The sequence below is a fragment of the Oncorhynchus kisutch genome, linkage group LG21 (assembly GCF_002021735.2).
Source record: "Oncorhynchus kisutch isolate 150728-3 linkage group LG21, Okis_V2, whole genome shotgun sequence".
NCBI lineage: Eukaryota > Metazoa > Chordata > Actinopteri > Salmoniformes > Salmonidae > Oncorhynchus > Oncorhynchus kisutch.
Genome location: NC_034194.2, coordinates 23,225,578 through 23,246,561, shown reverse-complemented (window position 1 = coordinate 23,246,561; position 20,984 = coordinate 23,225,578). Strand labels below are relative to the sequence as shown.

General features: G+C 45.1%; 2 protein-coding genes across 3 annotated transcripts in view; one reads left to right on the top strand and one right to left on the bottom strand.

Annotated features, from left to right (window-relative positions):
* Nucleotides 1–7,199, top strand: part of LOC109866615 (N-lysine methyltransferase SMYD2-A) — a 30,551-nt gene extending 23,352 nt beyond the window's left edge. The window contains exons 4-12 of the mRNA XM_020455373.2: nucleotides 1,219–1,279; nucleotides 2,447–2,571; nucleotides 3,088–3,155; nucleotides 3,873–3,975; nucleotides 4,516–4,626; nucleotides 4,735–4,870; nucleotides 5,075–5,249; nucleotides 6,616–6,724; nucleotides 6,887–7,199. Of these exons, the coding sequence (XP_020310962.1) occupies nucleotides 1,219–1,279; nucleotides 2,447–2,571; nucleotides 3,088–3,155; nucleotides 3,873–3,975; nucleotides 4,516–4,626; nucleotides 4,735–4,870; nucleotides 5,075–5,249; nucleotides 6,616–6,724; nucleotides 6,887–6,970 (972 nt within the window). The 3' untranslated portion in view covers nucleotides 6,971–7,199. The remainder of the gene's footprint in view (nucleotides 1–1,218; nucleotides 1,280–2,446; nucleotides 2,572–3,087; nucleotides 3,156–3,872; nucleotides 3,976–4,515; nucleotides 4,627–4,734; nucleotides 4,871–5,074; nucleotides 5,250–6,615; nucleotides 6,725–6,886) is intronic.
* A 2,509-nt stretch (nucleotides 7,200–9,708) lies between these two features.
* Nucleotides 9,709–20,984, bottom strand: part of LOC109866332 (protein tyrosine phosphatase non-receptor type 14) — a 91,356-nt gene continuing 80,080 nt past the window's right edge. For both annotated transcript variants that reach the window (XM_031800178.1, XM_031800179.1), the window contains exons 13-19: nucleotides 19,239–20,911; nucleotides 17,838–17,975; nucleotides 16,795–17,013; nucleotides 12,620–12,748; nucleotides 11,936–12,170; nucleotides 11,545–11,708; nucleotides 9,709–10,651 (exon numbers count right to left, since the gene is read on the bottom strand). In XM_031800178.1, the coding sequence (XP_031656038.1) occupies nucleotides 10,544–10,651; nucleotides 11,545–11,708; nucleotides 11,936–12,170; nucleotides 12,620–12,748; nucleotides 16,795–17,013; nucleotides 17,838–17,975; nucleotides 19,239–20,911 (2,666 nt within the window). In that variant the 3' untranslated portion in view covers nucleotides 9,709–10,543. The remainder of the gene's footprint in view (nucleotides 10,652–11,544; nucleotides 11,709–11,935; nucleotides 12,171–12,619; nucleotides 12,749–16,794; nucleotides 17,014–17,837; nucleotides 17,976–19,238; nucleotides 20,912–20,984) is intronic.

Sequence of the window (20,984 nt, the reverse complement as noted above, 5' to 3'; positions counted from 1 at the left end):
ATATGCATGTAAATCTCTCTTGGCTCAAAGTAGAGAAGAGATTACTTCATCACTACTGGTATTTGAGAGAGGTATTGACATGTTGAAAGCAGTGAGCTTTGTTAAAACGACTAGCACACAGTCCCCAAGTCCAGAACAGACTATGGGAGGCGCACAGTACTAGATAGAGCCATGACTACATGAAACTTTCCACATCAGGTAACTAATACAAGCAGTAGAATAAGATTTAAAAAATATATAAAAATATATCTTATGTAACAGTGAGGACTTTGAAGCAACATAGAGTATGGGCCTGAGGGCACACACTTAGTGTGTTGTAATGACTACATGAAGCTTTTCCACATCAGGTAACTAATACAAGCAGTAGAATAAGATTTAAAAAATATATAAAATATATCTTATGTAACAGTGAGGACTATGAAGCAACATAGAGTATGGGCCTGAGGGCACACACTTAGTGTGTTGTAATGACTACATGAAGCTTTTCCACATCAGGTAACTAATACAAGCAGTAGAATAAGATTTAAAAAATATATAAAATATATCTTATGTAACAGTGAGGACTATGAAGCAACATAGAGTATGGGCCTGAGGGCACACACTTAGTGTGTTGTAATGACTACATGAAGCTTTTCCACATCAGGTAACTAATACAAGCAGTAGAATAAGATTTAAAAAATATATAAAATATATCTTATGTAACAGTGAGGACTATGAAGCAACATAGAGTATGGGCCTGAGGGCACACACTTAGTGTGTTGTAAATTCTGTAATGAATTTATTGTAATATTTTTCAAATTGTATAACTGCCTTAGTTTTGCCAGACCCCAGGAAGAGTAGTGGCTGCCTAATCTCATAATTAATAAACGCCAAAATCACTTTTTTTCTATGTCAAATGGTTTTGTTATGTTTCAGTCTTCTGTGATGTATATAAAGTGTCATATTGGGATGCAAACTCAATGTAATACATTTCAACTCTATATCTGACATGGTACAGGTGTCTTCTTTTTTAAGCCCATAACCGTGTGTGTGAAGTGTTTCAGAGTAGATTTGTTTAAGACGACCAAGAAACATTCTGTGTGACCCTGATTTAGACCACAGCAGTGAAAGCTTAAGGTCTGTATGGTATCTGTGTTGTTAGTGCTGCTAGTTGTTTTGGGATGCTTATTTTGGCAGACAGAGGGTGTTAACTCAACTGTCTCTTGTCTGTTTCTTTAGAAAGCCCAGAAAGAGAGGAGTACGTCAGAGAAGCTGCTGCTGATTGGAGAGCTGGAATCACGTACTAACAAAACACCCACAGAGAGAATGAGTCAATACACTGAGTGTTCCATTGTGTTGTCTGCTTATTGTGGTTCTGTGTGAGAGACATACATCTCTTTCATCATGGTACTGAACGTGACACAAAGTAAAGGAAGATGCAACGATAGTGTAATGAATTCAGGGGGGGGGGGGGGGGGGAATTCGGGGGGGGGGGGGGGGCGAATTCATTACACTATCGTTGCATCTTCCTTTACTTTGTGTACCAAGTCCCTCACATGTACACGCCTAGCCGATGGCCTCATGCACGCTATAACTCACTTCTTACACCAATGTAGTAAATCTTGGGGTGTAGCCCCGATCGGGACCCGGATCCGGGTCCAGTGACTGTCAACCCAACCCCTTAGCTGTTAAGCCTAGAGATCCAAAACATAATGAGAAGGTTGTTAGGTGTTGGGTTTAGGTCACTACGATATACTGTATGTACAGTATAATGTAATCTAGTGTAATTGTCATTCATCCCATGTTTTTGGCCCTAACACTGATTGCTTTTGAACAACAGCTTATCTTCAAACCCAGTCTTCAGAGAGACAGAGTAGTGTTGTCAAGCTGGCCCTCTCTATTTATACATTAGTGAGAAATGTTACCCGACACTCTCCTCTACCAGGCCTTTACCAGAGCCTCCCAACGAATGTCCCCCTTATAGAATAAATCCATTCATCCTGAATGCACAGCAGCTTTACATACATTGAACATACAATTAATTAGAGCATTGGACTTGTAACTGAAAGGTTACAAGATCGAATCCCTGAGCTGACAAGGTAAAAATCTGTCGTTCTGACCCTGAACAAGGCAGTTAACCCGCTGTTCCTAGGCCGTCATTGAAAATAAGAATTTGTTCTTAACTGACTTTCCTAGTGAAATAAAGGTTCATAATATGAATGGTGGGGGAGGGACTCTTGATTGGAAGCTCTTTGCAGCTGTCCAAGGATTAGCATGGAAGGAAAGACCCTCTCAGGGAGTCCACAGCAGTAAGAGCAGCAGAAGTTTACATCCAACTTTATTCATACATCTCTTCGACAATAAGGTTTGTGGAGACACCATCATTTGTAATATTTTACACAATCTTTAAGTGAGTTTCTCTCTGTCTCTCTCCTTCTATCCATCCCTCCTTCATTGTGTCTCTCAGACATAGACGATGTAGACATTGAGAAGAGGGAGATGAACGAGGGAGACATAGCCAGCCTGCACCAGTTCTACTCCAAAAACCTGGACTTCCCCAGCAAAACAGCCCTCCTCACACTTTTCTCACAGGTAAAACACACACACCCTCACATTTTCTCTGCAGTTTTAATTACAAAGAAAAACTATTGTCTTTCATATCACCTCAGTATCCCTCTAGTTTCTGTCTTATTGTAGGTCTGTACCCATTCTGGGACTCATTCCCTATTCTGTCTTATTGTAGGTCTGTACCCACTCTGGGACTCATTCCCTATTCTGTCTTATTGTAGGTCTGTACCCACTCTGGGACTCATTCCCTATTCTGTCTTATTGTAGGTCTGTACCCACTCTGGGACTCATTCCCTATTCTGTCTTATTGTAGGTCTGTACCCACTCTGGGACTCATTCCCTATTCTGTCTTATTGTAGGTCTGTACCCACTCTGGGACTCATTCCCTATTCTGTCTTATTGTAGGTCTGTACCCACTCTGGGACTCATTCCCTATTCTGTCTTATTGTAGGTCTGTACCCACTCTGGGACTCATTCCCTATTCTGTCTTATTGTAGGTCTGTACCCACTCTGGGACTCATTCCCTATTCTGTCTTCCAGGTCAATTGTAATGGCTTCACAGTGGAGGATGAGGAGTTGTCGAAAATGGGCTCAGCAGTCTACCCTGAGTAAGAACACACACACACACACACACACACACACACACACACACACACACGGGAAAGCGAATCCTAGACCTGCATAAAAAGGAAACTCCCTTCTGTGGTGGTGGGCAATTTGAAAATGGTGTCACGCACACACGGGCTGTTTGGTTATAAATCTCCTTGGATAGTGAGTGTGTAGTAAAGTGTCTGTATTTGCCCACTCAGCCTGTGGTAGTTCTTTTCAGTCCTTCGTTCTCTCCATAGGCCCATGCCTAGCTCACTATTTAGGGCCAGACACATTTAAGAGAGGCCTACTGTATGTTTCCTTTGAAAAGAGATGGCTTATCCTGGCCACCACAACAGCTAAGCGCGTACTCTTAAGGCATTGGAAGAAATAATATCCCTCTCCCTTTGATGAGTGGGCCAGTGCCATGGCACAGCTGGCTAGCTATGAGAGAGTATATTTTATTCGCATCTGGGTAAACTAGACCGCTAACCAAAAAGAGAGGCCTCTGTGACCTCAGTATAGTCTATAGAGTGAATGTTAACCCAACAAAAATACATGTAAACAGTTATGATGAAGTTGTTCCCTCTGGGAGTGTTTGTCGTTCCTATGGCGATGTTATTAGCATCTCTCTTCCGTATTTTTCCCCTTCTCTCTGTCTCCCATTTATTTCCCATTTCTCTCCCTCTTTGTTCCCATGCTCACCCCCCATCTATCTCCTTTTCTGTCTCTCTCAGTGTGGCCCTGGTAAACCACAGTTGCTGCCCTAACGTCATAGTGACGTACAAGGGGAATGTGGCCGAGGTCCGGGCTGTGCAGGACATGACCCCTGGGGAAGAGGTAAGGATGGGGACAGCTGTTGGAAGGCAGTGGTGGGTTGGTGTCATGGTTAAATGTTTCAGGTAGGAAGGGGGAGAGTATTGAGGGGTTAAGGGAAGGGGCAGGTAGAAGTGGGCAACAGTGTCATGTATTGAATTGCTAGTACGCTGCTGAATCAGAGAAGTGCATAGTGGGAATTAACCTTGTCATGACTGGGGTTGGTTGTAGACAGGTGACAGGAAGTTAGGTCATAGGTGGCTTGCAGTAGTCTCGTCTGTGTCTCTCATCTTGGCAAGGAGGCTTTTGAGGAACATACTGTAGATAGTGGAGTGTGTGGCTTAGTGGCGTCTCAGAAGATGAAGGGAGGGAGGACGAGAAGGAGCAGACACAGCAGCAGCTGATTAAACAGCTCTGCAGGGTTATTTAAAACCTGTTCTGAGGACTGCTGATCAAAAAAGCTGAGCCGATATGAAATCGATCTCACTGATCTCAATATACGACTTGTATGAATAGTAACTTAAATGGTGAATGTTTATACATGTATTGTGTGTGTGTTCCCAGGTGTTCACCAGCTACATAGACCTCCTCTACCCTACAGCAGACAGAAATCAGAGGTTGAGAGACGCCTACTATTTCACCTGCGACTGCAAAGAGTGTAAAACCAAATCTAAAGTAAGAGGCTGATTGATGTATGATCATCAGTTACTTCCTAAACCTTGAATATTCATATTTGAATAATATAATAATTAAGATTTCAAACCCAAATGTTAATTGTTTTAGGACAAGTTGAAGCTGAAGGTGCGTAAGAGAAACAAGCCTCCAGGACCGGAGGAGATCAGTAGCATGATGCGCTACGCTAGGAACACCATCAAAGAGTTCCGTTCTGCCAAACAAATAGCAGAAAAACATCAGAAAAATATCCTTTGTGGTCCTTCTCTCCATGTAGCCTCTCAATCTGGGTTAAAGTGGACAAGTTTAGAGATGCAAATAAGTGTCTTATATTATAGGTTTTAATTTCTGCCCAACAGCTCAAATATCTACAGCGTGGAAGTTGGCTTACAGTTTCACTGGATAAGTTCCTGATTCTGTAAATTCAGTCTTGACCTTGACTCTTGAGCACCCCCTGGAGAGCTGATGGAGATGTGCCAGCTGAGCCTGGACAAGATGGGTGAGGTGTTTGAGGACTCCAACGTGTACATGCTGCACATGATGTACCAGGCCATGGGAGTGTGTCTCTACATGGGGGATTGGGACGAAGCCATCCGCTATGGAGAGAAGGTCCTCAAACCCTACAGGTACTGATCCATACATATACATAGAACCCTTCAGGGAATAATCCATACTTACACCTAGAACCCTTTAGGGAATAATCCATACTTACACATAGAACCCTTCAGGTACTGATCTATACATACACATAGAACCATACAGGCACTGATCCATACATAGACATAGAACCCTTCAGGGAATAATCAATATTCACACCTAGAACCTTTCAGGTACTGATCCATACAGACACCTAGAACCCTTCAGGTACTGATCCATACATATACATAGAACCCTTCATGGTCTGATCCATACATACACCTAGAACCCTTCAAGGACTGATCCATACATACACCTAGAACCCTTCAGGTACTGATCCATACATACACATAGAACCCTTTTGGGAATAATCAATACTTACACCTAGAACCCTTCAAGTACTGATCCATACATACACCTAGAACCCTTCAGGGACTGATCCATACATACACATAGAACCCTTCAGGGAATAATCCATACTTACACCTAGAACCCTTGAAGTACTAATCCATACATCCACCTAGAACCCTTCAAAGACTGATCCATACATATACATAGAACCCTTCAGGGAATAATCCATACTTACACATAGAACCCTTCAGGTACTGATCCATACATACACATAGAACCATACAGGCACTGATCCATACATAGACATAGAACCCTTCAGGGAATAATCAATATTCACACCTAGAACCTTTCAGGTACTGATCCATACAGACACCTAGAACCCTTCAGGTACTGATCCATACATATACATAGAACCCTTCAGGTACTGATCCATACATACACATAGAACCCTTTAGGGAATAATCAATACTTACACCTAGAACCCTTCAAGTACTGATCCATACATACACCTAGAACCCTTCAGGGACTGATCCATACATACACATAGAACCCTTTAGGCAATAATCCATACTTACACCTAGAACCCTTCAAGTACTGATTCATACATACACCTAGAACTCTACAGGTACTGATCCATACATACACATAGAACCCTTCAGGGAATAATCCATACTTACACCTAGAACCCTTGAAGTACTAATCCATACATCCACCTAGAACCCTTCAAAGACTGATCCATACATACAAATAGAAGCCTTCAAGGAATAATCCGTACTTACACCTAGAACCCTTCAAGTACTGATCCATACATACACCAAGAACCCTACAGAAATTGATCCATTTTCACCTAGAACCCTTTAGGTTATGATCTGTTTCCTCTCCTGTCAAATTGATACAGTATAGCTGTAATGTTTATCTCCCCAGGTTTGTACAGTGATGATTCTTACCTGTCTAGGTCAACTGATGGCTGTATAGTAACCATATACCTTTTCTTGACCTCTCTAGCATACTGTACCCTCCCTACTCCATGAATGTGGCCTCCATGTATCTGAAGTTGGGCCGTCTGTACCTGGGCCTGGAGAGAAAGTTATCTGGCATCGACGCCCTGAAGAAGGTAACATTACTAGAAGCCTGTTAGTTCCATTTCCATAGCGGCTACTTGTTATAACATGTAGTGAGAGATACGAACATATATGCTTCTATTGAATCTGTCAATTTGAGTGAAAGACATAGCAGACCGTTAAACTCTTCTCTTTGTGTGTGTGCGTGTGTCCAGGCGATGGCCATAATGGAGGTGGCTCATGGGAAGGATCATCAGTATCTGATAGAGCTTCGTAAAGAGATCGAGATGCAGAAATAAACAAAGTGACCTCACACACTGGGAGTAACAGAAATTAAGTCTCTCTTTGTCTCTCTCTCTCACACAAAGGGCTACAGTGTATGGCACTTTCCCTTCTCCTTGGTTTAAAGCACAGTAGGAGGAGAACGGTAAAGTCATGGAGATATCATCTATTTAATTATGCGGTTCAAATATTTTATACATTTGAGGTCTTGACTACGAGTGCAGTTATTAAATATGGAATACCTTTGTACTGAGCAGATTTTTGATTCCTGTCAAACTGTTTGATACGTGTTTTATGAGAATAGATCATCCACAGGATTGCCATTCAATAGACATCTCAGCTGTTTGTGATCTTTCAATAATTGTTTACATGTGGGTGGTCTCTGCGTGTCAACAAAGTTATTCTCAGCCAATGAGATGAGCCATTGCCTGGGTGGTGACCGCTGCTTTGTCGTGGTGGGTCTAAAGAACGCTGGTTAAAGTGACCCTGTCACAATGGAGGGCGGTTAGAAAACAGCACGTCGCCCCGTGCTCTTACGCTGTGTGTGCTTGGTTGGTGTTTAACTACCATTTCAAATGGTGTGAGAGGAGAAAACACACGTCTGTTAGCAACGGCCGATTTTAAAATCACATAAACAATGTCATAGTTACTGTACAGAAATGTCCTCGGCAAGAACAGGCATGTAGAGAAAATAATGCTTTATTGCATAATAAGCAAGTATGACAGCTTCATACATAACTGGGGTAGGAAGAAAAAAAAGACTTGATGCACTGGCAAAAGCATATACAAAACATATATACACAACATATACTGAAAGTTTATCAGGAATTATGCCAGAAACATGAAATGGAAAATAACACATTAACATGAATGCAATGTGGGAAAATACTCACAAACAGAAGAGAATGAAATAGAACACTCATATGTCAAGAGAACATAAAGCGTATATACGTATCTTGAGTATAGGTATATACATTGGAATATAAAAAAAAGCATGCATAGTTCATTATCTTACGGTATTTTAAGGGTACCAAGTCAAAAAAACAAAAAAAAAACATTTGCAGAAATGTTTCTCGCATGCCCCGGTATACACACATTCATTTAGACATGGCTGGCTTTGCATCACAACTCTCACAGATATAGAAAAACAACAACACTGATGGAGGATGCAGCCATAGCTGGGTTTAGGCACATAGGAACACTAACGGCTGGATTCAATTTGTAGTGCGGATGTTCAGCATTACTGCGTGATTGAAATTTAAAGGCAATTTTCCTGCTTTTAGAGGAGACTGCATTCACGGTAAACGCTGCAGATTTCGGCTCAATCGGAAAATGAATTTCAATCACGCCATCTGTAGAGCTTCAGCGATACAGAATGAATTGAGCCCTAAGATCCTTACAGGGATAGATTTTACAGTTATACAAAAACAAATGGCAGCCATTGAGGCTTTGACTGGTTGGTCACTGAAACCTTTTTTTGGGACACAACTAGGGTTGCAAAGTTCCTGGGACTTTCAATAAATTCCCTGGTTTTCCAGAAATCCCCAGAATAAGGAGGGAATAAGCAGGAAATCCGGAGTCCTCCAACCAGGATTTCTGGAAAACCAGGGAATGTATTGAGTTCCCGGAATTTTGTAACCCTAGACACAACCCATGTTGGTCGATAAATATACAGTCTAAAACAGATCATATCTAGCTGGTCTATAATATCAAAATAGATTTATAACATCAATTCAAAGCCATTGATATACCGTTTGGCAAACTTAATTTGAGATTAAAAAACACATTGGACACTATATTGGCATCAAGAGACAATACCATTATATCAAATAGACCAAATCTAAATGGAACCTTTGGTGCCAAGATGGAAGTTTGCCAAACTGTAGATCTATATCTCTGAGTCTGATTGGTCCTCTACCAGTCCCTCCCTATGGAAACAAACATCCGGGTAGCCCATCCCTGCGCTTTAATTAGTGTCTGTCCTCCGTCTTAGGGATCAGCTCTATCTGTCCTTCTGGATTTGGCTCACTGTCACCATATCAGAACACAAACTTCTCTATTCCACATGAACTTTCATGGACCCCTCTGTAGAGTGGCACAGTGTGACACACACTGGGGCCTACATAACATTCAGCAGCCTGAGTGTCAGTCTGCTTTAGCCAACTAGAGCAGAGACATACTGGCATCTGGGGCTACACACATGTAGGATCTAGAACTAAAATACCTTTGGGCGTTGTACATTAGACTCATGAAAAGAAAGGCAAAGGAATGCCTACAATATGTCAAACTACTTGGGAGAGAACACAGGAGATAATCACAATGGAAATGTCTGGGATAAACATATATGTATTTGACATGCCTCTCTGTAAATGGACATACTGTAATGTACATGAAAAGTTGGCTGAGGATGAAAAAGAACAATAGATGTACTACCAGTCAAGACAATGAGGAATTTCAGATATCTGGAAGTAGGTGAGTGGAGAGTGGAATACTTGAAGGGCAATTACAATTTTAGACACATCCTACTCAAATGTCCACAGAACTATTTGCAAAGATCATCCGACTGTCAACATGCACTCCAATGAGCCACATTCAGGAAAAATATGAGGATGGTGTTAGGATAAATAAATAAAAGTAAAAAAAAAATACAACAATATTAAATATTGAAATGTTGAGACAAGTCTTCACTGTATCTTACAATTGTCTGCCTCACCATAGATGTAGAAAGGTTTCTGACAGCTTAGAAAAACATATGATTCTACAACACTTGAAATAACAACCAACAGTGCCATGTCCTGTTTTAAAAAAAAACATTTATGTAACGTTGGCTTTATCATCTAATTTAGTGGACAAAATGACAGTTTCTCATTTTAACAATACGGAGCTCTGCATTATATTCAATGAAAAACAATGCCATGTCATGAACCTTTTCCTAGATTTCACAAGGGTGCATTAGCCTTACATTTGAAATGCCATTATTATCAAATGGGGAACCATATTCCAAAAAGTTATTCAATTAGCATTTGTTTTAAAGGAATAAATGTGAAAATGCTGAGATAATTGTCTCCTGGGTTTACCTGGTTTAAACTCAGGTAAGAAACGACCAACACTCATCATTTAGCATGTGACTTTAAACGCTAACATCTAGAATGCTAGTCTGGTCTGTATCTCTCTCAGGTTTCTCCATTGACAAGACATAGGACAGAGAGGCTATCACTAATACAATGGAAAAGCCTCTCTCTCCAAGATAAAGAAGAGAGACAGACTGAATAGTAGGTCACTTTTCAGATTAAATTTGGAGGTCTGAAATATACACACTGTATAATTACTGTTAGGATATATTAGTTGTCCCTGGCTGTGTCAAATCTGAAAACATTTGATAGGACTAGATAGATGTAAGCAATATGTCAGAACTCCTACCATACCAGAGGGCTGAGTGAGGCCATCACCATCTGACTCACACTTACCCAGCCCTCTAGGACTGCGGGGAGGGGGGTTATTTGCGGCACCAGTATTCCATTGCCCTTGTGTCAGCTCATGTGGGGACCAGGTCAAAGGTCAAGGTGAGGGTTTAGATGAGACGGGAGTTTTTAAGGAACTGGATAAGGACTGGTAACAAACTTGTACTGGGAGATGGTCTGGACCATGAGCATTCTCTGCTGCCTCAGGTGACTCAACATCATAGGGCCCTCTACCCTCTGAGAGAGAGAGAGAGAGAGAAGAGAGAGAAGAGAAAGAAGAGCGAGAGAGAGAAGAGAGAAGAGAGAGAGAGAGAGAGAGAGAGAGAGAAGGAGAGAGAGGAGAGAGAGCGAGAGATAGAGCGAGAGAGGAAGAGAGAGATGAGAGATAGAGAGAGAGAGAGAGAGAGAGAGGAGAGAGAGGAGAAGAGAGAGAGGAGAGAGAGAGAGAGAAGAGAGAGAGAGAGAGGAGAGAGAGAGAGAGAGAGAGAGAGAGAGAGAGAGAGAGAGAGAGAGAGGAGAGAGGAGAGAGAGAGAGAGAGAGAGAGAGAGAGAGAGAGAGGAGAAAGAGAGAGAGAGAGAGAGAGAGAGAGAGAGAGAGAGAGAGAGAAGAGAGAGAGGGAGAGAGAGAGGAGAGAGAGAGAGAAGAGAGAGAGAGAGAGAGAGGAGAGAGAGAGAGAGAGAGAGAGAGAGAGAGAGAGAGAGAGAGAGAGAGAGAGAGAGAGAGAGAGAGAGAGAGAGAGAGAGAGAGAGAGGAGAGAGAGAGAGAGAGAGAATCCCAGTCAAGTTAAGTACAGTGCAATAGCATTATAAACCAGGAACATACTTTAGCCCATATGAGAGGCGTTCACTCACAAATATACCAAAATATCAGGAGGCGATGATATACAATACATGCTGTTGTAACAGTGTAACATTTTGGAGAGTAAGTGAGTAAGTTTCTTCCTAGGTTTTGGCCTTTCTAGGGAGTTTTTCCTAGCCACTGTGCTTCTACACCTGCATTGCTTGCTGTTTGGGGTTTTAGGCTGGGTTTCTGTACAGCACTTTGAGATATCAGCTGATGTACGAAGGGCTATATAAATACATTTGATTTGATTTGACAGAGTTCATGTCAGTGGCAGGATGCCCCTCACCTCGTTGTGCTCCAGGCAGCTGATCATTAGTTCGGTGAGGATGACGACCCCAGTGCGGCCCACCCCAGCACTACAGTGGACCACCACAGGGGGGTTGAGGCTCTTTGAGGTGTCCAGCATGCTGTTAGTGTGTCTTCTCACTGACTGGATCTCCTCCAGGTAAGCTGGGAGGGAGAAAGGTGTTAGTGTGGTCCATATTTCAGGCCAAAATAGTCCTATTAATTCATACTTCTCTCATTTAGTTGTCAGGGACAATGCATATTCATCAATATTCAGTTTTCACATCTAAGTTTCAGTGTTGCCTTTGGACCACTACACAGGGCAGAAGCCTCCATTTTCCATTAGCTTTGTGGAATTAACAAAAGAATCTACAGTCCTTTAGGTGACTTACAGAGGAATCCCTGGACGTACTCGGGGCAGCCGTGGTCCGGCCAGTCAGTGTACTGCAGGTGCCACACGGTGCGCTCCTGGCCCGACAGCAGGTGTTTGACCTTTAACCCTGTGGTGGCGTAGCAACCTGAGTCCGTACGGAACTTGGTGGTCACCTTGAATTTGCCGTGGGTGGCTGAGTTGTGCTTGGAGCCCAGCTTGGGCCAGTACCGGTGGCTCTTTGACCTACCACCCTCCTGAGAGAGAGGAGAGGGAGGAGGCAGAGACAGGTTGAATGGAAGGTTTGTGTACATGTGGGGTGGATATACAAACACATGGACACCGACAAGGAAAAACGTACATGGTCACAGGAACACAGACACACACACACACACACACATGCATGCATGCAGGCACAAACACAATTCTACTATGAGATATTGGTGCCATATCACTCCCTTTTGAAACATAGGGAACAAAATGAAACGACTTCTGAGGGGCTGAAGACAGAGGTCACAGGGTGTGTATGGATTAAAACATCCGCCAAGCTCTGTTCCTTCATTATTCACACACCACTGTGTTCTCACTGCATATCAATAATACATCACACACATTCACGCATTCAATAATTCACTGTTCTGAAACCTGGCAAGGCCTTCAATCCACTGATGTTTCTCTTCATACTGTGGGTGTGTGTGTAGTGTACCTCCTCGGCAGTAACCATGGCGATGACGTTGACTCCCTGCTCCCAGACCATCTGCCAGAAGTCTGCAGAGGTGTTGGCCAGCGGTCCATGGGTGGCGATATAGTGCCATTCCTCCCCACTGATCATCACCTGCATGACACACACACACACACACACACACACACACACACACACACATGGTTAGAATCAATTAAACACACACAGGAATACCCTTACACATCCATCTTCTGAAACAAAAAACACATGCACACAAACAGACAACAAACAACCAAACCAGTTAAGACTATACTATCGCATTCATTTTTCAGAAAGTGTATTGAGCACAAAGAGAGCTGTACAATATAATGGTCTACCACAGGAGGGCAATGTTGCCATGTTTCACATAGGGCTTGGTGGTACACTATATATACAAAAGCATGTTGACACCCCTTCAAATTAGTGGATAGGATGCCACCTTTCCAACAAGTCAGTCCATCAAATTTCTGCCCTCCTAGAGCTGCCCCGGTCAACTGTAAGTGCTGTTATTGTGTAGTGGAAACATCTAGGAGCAACAACAGCTCAGCCGCAAAGTGGTAGGCCACACAAGCTCACAGAACGGGACCGCCGAGTTCTGAAGCACGTAAAAATTGTCTGTCCTCGGTTGCAACACTTGCTACCGAGTTTCAAACTGACTCTGAAAGAAACGTCAGCACAAGAACTGTTCGTCGGGAGCTTCATGAAATGGGTTTCCATGGCCGATGAATTGGAACGCCGACAGTGACCATGCCCAATCGGCCAACATCAGTGCCTGACCTCACTAATGCTCTTGTGGCTGAATGGAAGCAAGTCTTTGCAGCAATGTTCCAACATCTAGCAGCAAAGGGGGACCAAATCCATATTAATGCCCATGATTTGGAGTGAGATGTTCAACGAGCAGGCGTTCACATACTTTTGGACATGTAGTGTATATTCCTCAATACACTTTCACCCTTAACACTTCAGGAAGCCCATATTAACTAAGGGCTGGAAATGGAGTGCCATTACGTAAAGGCCATGAACCCAACACAACCCCAAACCAACACAATCCCAACCCAACCACAACCAAACACAACCCCAACACAACCCCAACCCATCACAATCCCAACCCAACCACAACCCAACACAACCCAACCCAACACAATCCCAACCCAACACAACACAACCCAACCACAACCCCAACACAACCCAACCCCAACGCAACACAACCCCAACGCAACACAACTCCAACACAACACCAACACAACCCAACCCAACCCAACACACCCCAACACATGAACCCATGTGTTGGCCATGAACCGAACACAACCCCAAACCAACACAATCCCACCCCAACCCAACCACAACCAAACACAACCCCAACCCATCACAATCCCAACCCAACCACAACCCAACACAACCCAACCCAACACAATCCCAACCCAACACAACCCCAACCCAACACAACCCCAACCCCAACGCAACGCAAACCCACCCCAACCCCACGCAACACAACCCCACCCCAACGCAACACAACCCCAACCCAACACAATCCCAACCCAACGCAACCCCAACACAACCCCACGCAACACAACACAACACAACTCCAACACAACCTCAACCCAATACAACCCCACGCAACACAACCCCAACACAACACAATCCCAACCCAACCCCAACCCAACACAACCCCAACGCAACACAACCCCAACCCAACACAACCCAAACCCAATGCAACCAGCTGAGTGATCAGGCCACCTCGTGACCATTAACACAGTGTTCAGGAACAAACAGGGGTTTTGTCCTCAACTTCCTCAGATGACTGAAATAAGAGGGTTACACGTTATTAGGCCATGGTTCAGTACTGAGTTAGCATTCCATTCCATTCACACACACACACACACACACACACAACGAGGAGCTAAGAGCATGGGCACAGAGTGAGAGAACAGCTCAAGCTCATTTAAGAGGGTTTGGGGTTTGGACCACATTCCCAGGGAATTCCATTGAGTCTATAATTTGTAGATGTAGGCGATATGTATAAATAGTCTTTAAAGGACCTATTTACTTCCTTCCTTGATTCATTCCTTCCCTCCCTCCTTCCTTAAAGGTGACCCCTAATCTACAGTTGAAGTCGGAAGTTTACATACACCTTAGCCAAATACATTTAAACTCAGTTCTTCACAATTCCTGACATTTAATCCAAGAAAAAATTCCCTGTTTTAGGTCAGTTAGGATCACCACTTTATTTTAAGAATATGAAATGTCAGAATAATAATAGAGAGAATGATTTTTTTTCAGCTTTTATTTATTTCATAACATTCCTGGTGGGTCAGAAGTTTACATACACTCAATTAGTATTTGGTAGCATTGCCTTTAAATTGTTTAACTTGGGTCAAACGTTTTGGGTAGCCTTCCACAAGCTACCCACAATAAGTTGGGTGAATTTTGGCCCATTCCTCCTGACAAAGCTGGTGTAACTGAGTCAGGTTTGTAGGCCTCCTTGCTCACACACACTTTTTCTGTTCGCAAATTTGCTATGGGATTGAGGTCAGGGCTTTGTGATGGCCACTCCAAGTACAATCTTTGTCCCCATGTGCAGTTGCAAACCGTAGTCTGGGTTTTTATGGCGGTTTTGGAGCAGTGGCTTCTTCCTTGCTGAGTGCCCTTAAAAGGTTATGTCAATATAGGACTCGTTTTATTGTGGATATAGATACTTTTGTACCTGTTTCCTCCAGCATCTTCACAAGGTCCTTTGCTGTTGTTCTGGGATTGATGTGCACTTTTCTCACCAAAGTACATTAATCTGTAGGAGATAGAAGGCGTCTCCTTCCTGAGCCTTATGACGGCTGCGTGGTCCCATGGTGTTTATACTTGCGTACTATTGTTTGTACAGATGAACGTGGTACCTTCAGGCATTTGGAAATTGCTCCCAAGGATGAACAAGACTTGTCGAGGTCTACAATTCTTTTTCTGAGGTCTTGGTTGATTTATTTTGATTTTCCCATGATGTCAAGCAAAGAGGCACTGAGTTTTAAGGTAGGCCTTGAAATACATCCACAGGTAAACCTCTAATTTTATTTATCCGTTATTTTACCAGGTAAGTTGACTGAGAACACGTTCTCATTTGCAGCAACAACCTGGGGAATAGTTACAGGGGAGAGGAGGGGGATTAATGAGCCAATTGTAAACTGGGGATTATTAGGTGACCATGATGGTTTGGAGGGCCAGATTGGAAATTTAGCCAGGACACCAGGGTTAACACTCCTACTCTTACGATAAGTGCCATGGGATCTTTAATGACCTCAGAGAGTCAGGACACCAGGACACCTGTTTAACATCCCATCCGAAAGACAGCACCCTACACAGGACAGTGTCCCCAATCATTGCCCTGGGGCATTAGGATATTTTTTTAGACCAGAGGAAAGAGTACCTCCTACTGGCCCTCCAACAGCATCTGGTCTCCCATCCAGAAACTGACCAGGACCAACCCTGCTTAGCTTCAGAAGCAAGCCAGTGTGCAGGGTGGTATGCTGCAGGCAATGACTCAAATGATGTCAATTAGCCTATCAGAAGCTTCTAAAGCCATGACATAATTTTCTGGAATTTTCCAAGCTGTTTAAAGAAACAGTCAACTTAGTGTATGTAAACTTCTGACCCACTGGAATTGTGATACAGTGAATTATAAGTGAAATAATCTCTCTGTAAACAATTGTTGGAAAACGTATTGTGTCATGCACAAAGTAGGTGTCCAAACCGACTTACCAAAACTATACGGCAGGGTAGCCTAGTGGTTAGAGTGTTGGACTAGTAACCAAAAGGTTTCATGTTCAAATCACCAAGCTGACAGGATACAAATCTGTTGTTCTGCCCCTGAATAGGCAGGCCTTCATTGAAAATAAGAACTTGTTCTTAACTGACTTGCAACTAAAATAAAATAGTTTGTTAAGAAGAAATTTGTGGAGTGGTTGAAAAATGAGTTTTAATGACTCCAACCTAAGTGTATGTTAACTTCTGACTTCAACTGTAAATGGCCTGGATAGATGAAAAGCAGTGGTGTTTTTCCACACTTATACTTGGTGACAGCAGCACACTAAACAATAGCTGAGTGAGCGTCAGAGAAAAGGGATATGGTTAACTCTGATCAGTCTACTTGTGTAGACTCTGTGTCCTGACCCCACCTTGATGTGTGAAGCATTGATGTAGCCTGTGTTGTTCTCCTTGTTGGGAACCAGCTCCACCCGGTTCTCCTCGTACGGAACCACGTCACGGAACCGGTTCCGCTCGCCGTTGTCGGGCAGCGTTGCCGTGGTGACCACGCAGTCGGCCCTCTTCTTTGGGATTTGCTCGTACTCTGTGAAGACCCTCTCCTCCTCCAACTTCAACTCTAGGGTCTTACACTGGAGAGAGAGAGAGGGTGAGAGCGGGATGGAGAGAGATAGAAGAAGAGGGGGGTCGAAAGAGTTCATAAAAGAGGGAGGAAAGGATGTGGAAAGAGGTCAGTTGAATTCAAGAGTGATAGGACTCTCACTCAATTCCAAAATGTCTATAATGCAACTTTTTGATCATCCACCCTAAAACATTCCAACCCATATGACCCTACCTACACTATGAATTCCTGTTCTCCATCCCCACAGTGGTCTATGTGTAGTGGAGTCAGTGGAATGTGTTGTTGGGCTGGGGCTTATTGTGGCTGGGCTGTGAGTGAGAGGGTATGCAGCCAGGGGCTGGGGGAGTCTGTCTGTCTCTCTCTCTCCCCCCTGGGTCACATTCCTGACATATTAGCAGGCCTAGAGGCGATAAGCACGGTCATGCCACACGTTCCACAGCCCACTTAGCGCTCTGCTAGCCCCCGCTAGCCTAGCAACGCCTGGGACAAAGGCTGTGTTTCACACCTCCCAGCACAACTGTCTGGACTGGTGAAGAAGACCGACAACCACAGCTAGCTGTGTTAGCGATGAAATACTGCTCTACTGTAGCCTAACCTACACTTACATAGACAAACAATGGTAAAGGACAACAATATGTTAGTTAATACTAGCCAAGGTGGTTGATAATGTGCACAGGTGCTTTCGCAACCGTTAATGGGGATCCTAATGAAATACCAAAAACAGAATTATGGGGCTTACGTATAGTAAGTAGAAAACCAGACGCCTGGAATCTCAGGTACTTTCTGACACTGTCCCCCCCTCCCCTGTTGGGCATAGTGGTGGTGTTGTCTTACCCGTTCATCAGCAGCCTTGGCCCCATCCTCCCGGGGGTTCTCTGGTACAGGCACCCTGGCGACATAGAGCCCGTTGAGGGCCGCCATCATCAGAGGTCTCTTTATTGAGTCCACCGACATCTTCTGTCTCTCCAGCGTCTTCAGGAAAGAGGACAAGCCCGCTGTCATGGTTAAGGTTACCGTAGCGACTGAACCGTACCCGCCCTGGTGAGTGTGTGGATTAGGTCTGTTTGTCGCTAAACTTTGCTTGATCTGTCCTGGGTGCCCTTGGTGGGGGAGTAGAAGTGATGCTTTGCAAGCTGTAGACTGTCTATCTGTGGATCCTACAGAACACACTCCCCTGATCTATCTGACCACATTGTCTGAGCTCGTTACAGACTAGACCTGTTGCTTCTCTTCTCTCTCTGCCTCTCTTCACTCCCTCTTCCCATACAATCCTCCCCACTCTCGCTTTCTCTCCCTCTCTCCTTTGTTCTCTCTCACCTTTTCTTTCTCCCTCTCGTCCCTTCTTTCCCTGTCTCTCTCTCTGTCTCCCTCTCTCTCTCTCTCTCTCTCTCTCTCGTTCTCGTTTTTCCAAACCCTGGCCCACATTGCCTGGTCCCTCCCTCCAGGATTACTTATCCTAATCTTCCCTCCACCTCTCCCCCTTCAGCCCTCCTGGATCAGCCCAAACAACAGCTTGGGGGTCAGGGGGGAACCCTTAGGGTCTGGACCGAAATCTATAGGGGAGCAGGTAGGGGAGAATGGGGGTGGGTAGACGTATGGGCGCTATAGGCTTATGGATGAGAGGGGGTAGGTATAATGGGGAAACCATATAGGGGCATATAGCCATATGGAAATTAAAGGCTGACTGGACAGGGGGGCTTTAAAGTTGGGACATTCAACATGCTAACAAACACACATGCACCCCCCCCCCCCCCCCCCCCCCCCACAAAAAGGGTAATCTAATGGATTAATGGTGGTAAGCTGTAAGGACTGGAACCTAATGTTACCCTCAGGTGCTGAACTCCAGATTACTGTGCTAATCACTTACTGGGAAAGTACACCGCAGACAAAACCCAAACTGTTTGTATACAGCAAGGATGATGTTTTAGACACATCTTTAACAAATCTTGTTTTTAGGCACTGTTCACTGTGTTTATCTCCTCAATGCCTTGGACTATTGAGGAGGACTTAATGAAGTGAATTGATGAAGTGGACATGTGACGGTTGTAACAATTTGTAAAGCCATGCTATAGCAATGGGTTCATACAGAATACATGTTCCCCACATAATAGACATACGGTATGTTTCAGTATCGAACACACCAGAATAGAATCTAGAATAGAATAGAATAGATTGAATATAATAGATTGAATAGAAAAGATTGAATAGAATAGATTGGAGTAACGTGTATCTTACCCTCTGTGCAATCTCTCTCTCCACTATGCTATCCTCTAGAGAGAACATCTCAGACACTGGCCTCTCTTTGACTGGCTCCTTGCGAACCCTCTCCTTCACACTGGTCAGGTCTGGCTCAGAGATTGACGGCCCCAGCACTGCCCCATTCATTCCAGCCTGATCCCCACGGGTCAGGGTACCACCACCCCCTACACCGCCCTGACTCTGCCCAGCTTTCAGCACCCGGGCCTGGGCTTGGCTTGGGTCCTTGGTTCCCTGGGTCTGGTGTCCCTGGTTGTGGTGGTGAGGGTGGCTGTGATCGCGGGAGCGGAGGGGGGCGTTGGTGGCTGGTCTAGGGTGTCCGGGGTACTCCGGAGGGGGCTTGTTGGGGAGCTTGGCAAGGGCGGCCTGGAGCTGGGCATTAATGTCCTCGTTCAGACCTGGGATCTGCACGTCCAGCTCAGGCCTCTCCTCTTCCTCCTCCTCCTCCTCTTCCTCGCTCTCACTGCTGTGGATCAGCATGGTGGCGTTGGAGAGGGTCTTCTGGTGCTGGTAGGCCCCGCCCACTCCCTGCGCCGTGGAGGACGGGATGGGGGTCTCTGGTGCTCTCTGCACAGGCAGCTCTTTGGGCTGGTGAGATTGGGATTGGGGGGGTTGTGATTGAGGCTGGGTCTGGGGTGGCATCACGTGCTCTCTGAGAGTATTCCTCCTGTTTAGTGGGGCAGCCATCCCCTTCAGAACCACCATGCCCTCCATTCCTCCCCCTCCTCCCCCCCTCATGCTGCTGGTCACTTCCATGCTGTGTCTCTTCCCCAGGGCTGATCGGTGCTTAGCCGCAGTTAGCGGTTCGCTAACCTCCTGCAGAGACTGGTGCACCACGGCAGAGCTGTCCGGCTGGAAAGTCTTCACCGACAGCTGCACCATGCGGGTGACCAGCTCGGGGCTGCTGCCGCCCATGCAGCGGTGCCGGTGGCTGGCCAGGTCCGGGGTACTTGTGGCGGGTCGGAAAGACGGGTAGGGAGGGGGCGGCCGCGACATGTGGTTCCTCAGCATGTTAGCCGTAGCGCCGTAGCTCCCTGTAGTAGCCCCCTGTTTGGTGTTGGCTAGTTCAGGCGTGCTGACCGTGTGAGAGATGGAGCTCCCACCCCCTCCTCCTCCACATGCAGACTGGCAGTGGCCCTGACTGGCTCCGGGGCCCAGGTGAGGAGCAGGGTTCACAGGCTTACTGTAGCTGACCTGAGGGCCATAAGGGTTAGGTCCTGGATAGGGGCCCCTCTCTCTCATCTCTGGCTGGCTATAAACCAACGCCTCTGGCTGACGATATGCATAAGCATTACTAATATTGAGACTCCTCAGTGATTGGCTGTGAAGGTCATGGTGGGCGGGGAGCATGTGGCACTTCTGGCGCATCACAGCTTCATACTCTGGCGTGGGCCTATAGGAAGGGGCGATGATGGCGCTATGGCGATGACTCGGAATGTAGTCGGGGCGCATCAGCTCGCTGCCAGGAATACTGAGGTTAGAGGAGATGGGTGAAGGTTGTACAAAGGTTTGGGAGTGGTTAAGGGAGCTGAGGCTAGGACTACTGTACATGCTGCCATTGGGAACAGTCCCATTGCGGAAGCCGAATTCGACCGGACACCGGTCCAGACTAGTCTCAGACTTGTAGTAGGGGTCTTCATGGAATATGCTGTCTGTAAAGAGAGGGGGGGAGACATAGGAGAAGCAATGCGTTACAGATTCACACACATACAGAAAGCATCCAAA